The sequence below is a fragment of the Triticum aestivum genome, chromosome 3D, assembly GCF_018294505.1.
Source record: "Triticum aestivum cultivar Chinese Spring chromosome 3D, IWGSC CS RefSeq v2.1, whole genome shotgun sequence".
Taxonomy (NCBI): Eukaryota; Viridiplantae; Streptophyta; class Magnoliopsida; order Poales; family Poaceae; genus Triticum; species Triticum aestivum.
Window position 1 is genome coordinate 500,299,518 of NC_057802.1, and position 5,028 is coordinate 500,304,545.

Here is a 5,028-nt window from a genome sequence, read left to right on the forward strand (position 1 = left end):
GTCGGTCTTGTTTGGTAAATTTATGATCAAAGTTGAATCTCGGAAAACGTGGACCCACTATATTATGAAATGGAGAGAGTATAAATTAGTATTAATGTAGTATATTAGTATTAGTATTAGTATTAGTAGACAAATATTTTAAAGTTTACATCATGTGCTTAAAAAGTACCGCGACAACACGCGGGGTATCATCTAGTAAATTATAACCGGACAGATAAAGTATCTAGTAAATGATGCCTTAAAGAAAGAAAAAGCTTGGCTTCAACCGGCGGACGCTTGCCGTGCGATCCTCCGGCTCGTTCATGTGATGCGTGTCTTGCCTGGACGGTTTCATCTTTTTCTTTCTTTCGGTCAACGTGACCATTGAGCGCTGTTCACTGTCCTCTACAATATTTTTTACAACAAGCTATATGTTGCAATAAAATGCAACAAAACTTGTATTGCAGAAATATATTGCAAAAAAAATTAAATTGCAACAAGAGCTCTATTACAAAAAAAACTATAAAAAGACATGTGCTGTAAAAAAATCTGCAACTTAACATACGTTGCAAAAAATTCTGTAACATGACTCGTGATGCAAGAAATTTCCTGCAACACGACCTGTGTTGCAACGATAAAAAGTGACGCTCGATCGCTCAATCCACTTAATCCGATGGCTCATGAGTCGACGAACCTTTTTAAAAGACTCACCGGCCTACGCATAATAGCCGTTGGATCGCCTTGGTCCATGTGTCGTCACGCTCGCACACATACTCCATTATTTCTCTTGTCAACCACGTGTCCTCTATATCTTATCCTGCGACAATGGTGGTGTTCCGAACCATAACAGCGAACGACGACTGCAACTTAGACAATCTTTTGTAACATCAACTCTGTTGTAAAAGAAAACTGCAACAAAACCTCTATTGCAAAAAAACAAATCTACAACAAAAACTCAGTTGCAAAAAAAATCCTGCAACACATTCTATATCTAAAAAATTATATTCTGCGACATAACATTTATTGTAAATATTTTTGCAACAAGATCTTTGTTGCAAAGTAAAGAGAGATATTGAGCCACATGGTTATGCCACATCCAACGATCCGCGAGGCGAAAAAATTCACCGGCCGACGCGTAGCGGGCCAGGTGGCTAAAAATCGAGTTACCCTTTTCTTTCCCCAAGCCTCCTCGGCTTCTTTATAACTCCCACCCCCTAATCTTGCCCGTCCACCAAACCGCCTCCGTCCCCTGCCTGCCAACCCCAAATTCCGCTCTCGAATCTTTCCCGAGCATCGACCATGTCGGCCTACTGCGGAAAGTACAAGGGTACGCGATCCATCTCCCTCCTTCCTCCTCCTCCTTCCCCTCCCTCGTCGTTCTCTCGATACGTCGGCGATTTGATCTGTCTCGCATGTAGATCCGTTACCTGTTCGCCGTTCGCCATGCTTAGATCTACCTTTGCTCGCGAACCCGATGTAGTGTATGCCGTCCGTATGCGCCGTGCTTTGTACATATATGCTTGGTTCTAGCGGTTACGCTGTCTTCGAGCGGATTTAGGCACTGCCTGTTATTATTAGATCGAGTGTTTTCGATTCCCCGGTCGCGTCAGGTGATGGGTTGCATGCCGATGATTCTGCAATTCCTGCTACTGCTGTAGGTCCATGCTAATGATTATCTTGTACTATGAATGATGATACTAGCGTTCACTTTTTTGGGTAAGTTGATGGACTACGTTGCTCCATCTTTACATATTTCTGTTTGTGTTCGTTGTAGTGGTAATTATGGCTATAGTTATTGAAGATTGCACCTGTAAACCTAGATCTATCTAGATCCTAGTGGGTTCTTTTGCTAAGCAATATGCTGTGCTTATATAGACTCAAGCTGTATGAGTTTGATCTGTTGCCATGTTAATTCTTTGTTGCCCCTGCCCGTGTTGACCACCTTGTGCTGTTGTACAGATACTTTATTGAGAAATTGTCAAAATTTTGTAATCACTTGTCCGAATTATGGTAGTCAGTTTGTTGTGTATTTGTTGTTTGCTAAACGTTGTGAATCGTTACACTCAACTTGTGCAGTTTTGTAGATTTTGGCACAATCTGAATTTGTTATGGCAATTCATTGTAATACTGATGCTGATGCTGTTATCCTGCAGATGAGCTCATCCAGAACGCTGCCTACATTGGCACCCCTGGCAAGGGTATCCTCGCTGCTGATGAGTCCACAGGCACCATCGGCAAGCGCTTCGCCAGCATCAATGTTGAGAACGTTGAGGACAACCGTCGTGCCCTCCGTGAGCTCCTCTTCTGCACCCCTGGTGCCCTCCAGTACCTCAGCGGTGTGATCCTCTTTGAGGAGACTCTGTACCAGAGCACCAAGGGTGGCAAGCCCTTTGTCGACATCCTCAAGGCGGGCAATGTCCTCCCCGGCATCAAGGTGGACAAGGGTACCATTGAGCTCGCTGGAACCAACGGTGAGACCACCACCCAGGGCTTTGATGACCTTGGCAAGCGCTGCGCCAAGTACTACGAGGCTGGTGCCCGCTTCGCCAAGTGGCGTGCAGTCCTCAAGATCGGCGCCACCGAGCCATCGCAGCTCTCCATCGACCAGAACGCTCAGGGTCTGGCTCGCTATGCCATCATCTGCCAGGAGAATGGTCTGGTGCCCATTGTCGAGCCCGAGATCCTTGTTGATGGACCTCATGACATTGACCGCTGTGCTTATGTCACCGAGGTCGTCCTTGCTGCCTGCTACAAGGCCCTCAACGACCAGCATGTCCTCCTCGAGGGCACCCTCCTGAAGCCCAACATGGTCACCCCTGGTTCCGACTCCAAGAAGGTGGCCCCTGAGGTGATTGCTGAGTACACTGTCCGCACCCTCCAGAGGACCGTCCCTGCTGCCGTCCCCGCCATTGTCTTCCTCTCTGGTGGACAGAGTGAGGAGGAGGCGACCCTGAACCTGAACGCCATGAACAAGCTCCAGACCAAGAAGCCATGGAACCTGTCCTTCTCCTTTGGGCGTGCCCTCCAGCAGAGCACCCTCAAGGCCTGGTCCGGCAAGACGGAGAACGAGGAGAAGGCCAGGGCGGCGTTCCTGGTGAGGTGCAAGGCCAATTCCGAGGCCACCCTCGGCACCTACAAGGGTGACGCCACCCTCGCTGAGGGCGCCTCTGAGAGCCTCCACGTCAAGGACTACAAGTACTGATCTATCTGCCTTCGGAGCTGTGGCCCGTTTGGGCGTCCCGCTTACCAGTATCATTGTTTGGTTTTCTGAGTCCTGATATATCCTCGGATATCGAACATCGTTTTTAATAATATGGAACTTGTGTTTTCATGATATCGTAGTAGTTTCTTTTTGGAGTTGAAGTACCCTGGAAATCGGGTGCTGCGTATCGTATATTGGAGCAGGTTTTTGTTCCATGGTCCTGTAATTTACCTGCTCATACAATGTTAAAACCTGTCATATGCTGAGTACACATGTGTTCCGGCACTTTTTTCTTGCTTTGTTCCTCGTGGTTTAAGCTGTCAAATGGCTATCGATAAGTTTCTACTGCCACTTCCTTCCTTGATGTCAACTCCCTCGGTTCCTAAATATAAGTCTAGACATTCCACTTCTATTTATTTAGGAACGGAGGAAGTACTACAGATTTGAAGGCGGTATCGTCACAGCAGCAGACTCCAATCGTCGTCCTCGTCCAGCAAATCCATCGACCAGTTGAATCTTGACCTGAAAGATCTCAAACCTGAGGAAAACACTCGGGCACAGCATCTACAGGTTTCACAGTGCCATGAAGTAATAAACGCAATTCAAATATATGGTACATGAACCGGACCTGCCTTTTGGCGGGGCTAATCTGAAAGAAACATACACGACCTTCAGACACCAGCTGCTGAAATTTGGAAAGTAAGCCCTTGGGCACAAGACACTGTATTCCATCACCCTGCAGCTTTGTATCAAAGACAAATTAGAAACGAGTGGAAAGTTGTTCAATAACACTAAATTAAAGGCTAGCAGATGATGCCAGACCCCATGTAAGAATATTTTGTCAGTACGTACGCAAAACATGATAAGGGGGTAACTCAGTGATCTCACTAAGAAAATGTCCGTTCCCGGTGGAAAATTGTGTCTACATATATATAGCAAATAACTCAAACACGAACATCTTACTGAAAACGCAAGTTCTTCTGAATCATCTTGCTCAATGACTTATAATAGAATTGGGACAGGGACACCACCAATACCAATGCAAACAAAGATCTCTTTCTCTATCCTAACAACACCATGAGAGGAAACTCCTTCATCCGATCATCTAAAAAACAGAGCACCCGAGCCCATAACATAGGAATCACATGCATGAAAGGAAAAGAGTGAACCAATCAACTCCCAAACAAAACAGTAAGGTCACCACAATCATATACTCCCTCCGTCCGGAAATACTTGTCGGAGAAATGGATGTATCTAGACATATTTTAATTCTAGATACATCCATTTTTATCCATTTTTGTGACAAGTAATTCCGGACGGAGGGAGCACTAGTATACACATGTACCTTTTCATCCACAAGGGAACATAAACCTACCTACAAATTCCTCCTAAAACCATCTCGATCCAACTAAAAAATTTCACAGGAGAGAACTCGAAACCGGTATGACCTTTCCAGAAAGAAAAAAAAACTCAACAAGCAAGATAGATGTTTTGCACAAAAACAACAATAGAACAAAAAAGTACTCCATCCGTCTTAAAATAAGTGTCTCAACTACAACGGAGGAAGTAAATGTATGACTTTAGATCACAGGACTATGCTTTTACGCCGTGAACAAATAGGAGAAAAGGATGAATAGGCTAATAAATATACACCTTTGCATCGACACTATGTCTGGTTGAGATAACATTCAAAGACAACAACAGCGGCATAAAAAGCCCAACTTCACACTCACAAATTATTAGATCCAGTAAGGGCACACAATGTTTTTGAAATGAGCACCTCTCAACCCCAACTTGGCGGCTGCACCGCAGAAGCGGCGGCCACTGCGGCCCCGTCGCACACCACC

At 45.4% G+C, this 5,028-nt stretch overlaps 1 protein-coding gene across 1 annotated transcript; it reads left to right on the plus strand.

The window, feature by feature from the left end:
- Positions 1 to 1,264: 1,264 nt before the first annotated feature.
- LOC123079989 (fructose-bisphosphate aldolase 1, cytoplasmic) lies at positions 1,265 to 3,474 on the plus strand (the record flags this gene model as incomplete). The annotated part of the gene is given in 2 exon segments (XM_044502844.1): positions 1,265 to 1,306; positions 2,133 to 3,474. Coding segments are annotated over 2 exon segments (1,077 nt in total). The 3' UTR covers positions 3,182 to 3,474.
- Positions 3,475 to 5,028: the final 1,554 nt, after the last annotated feature.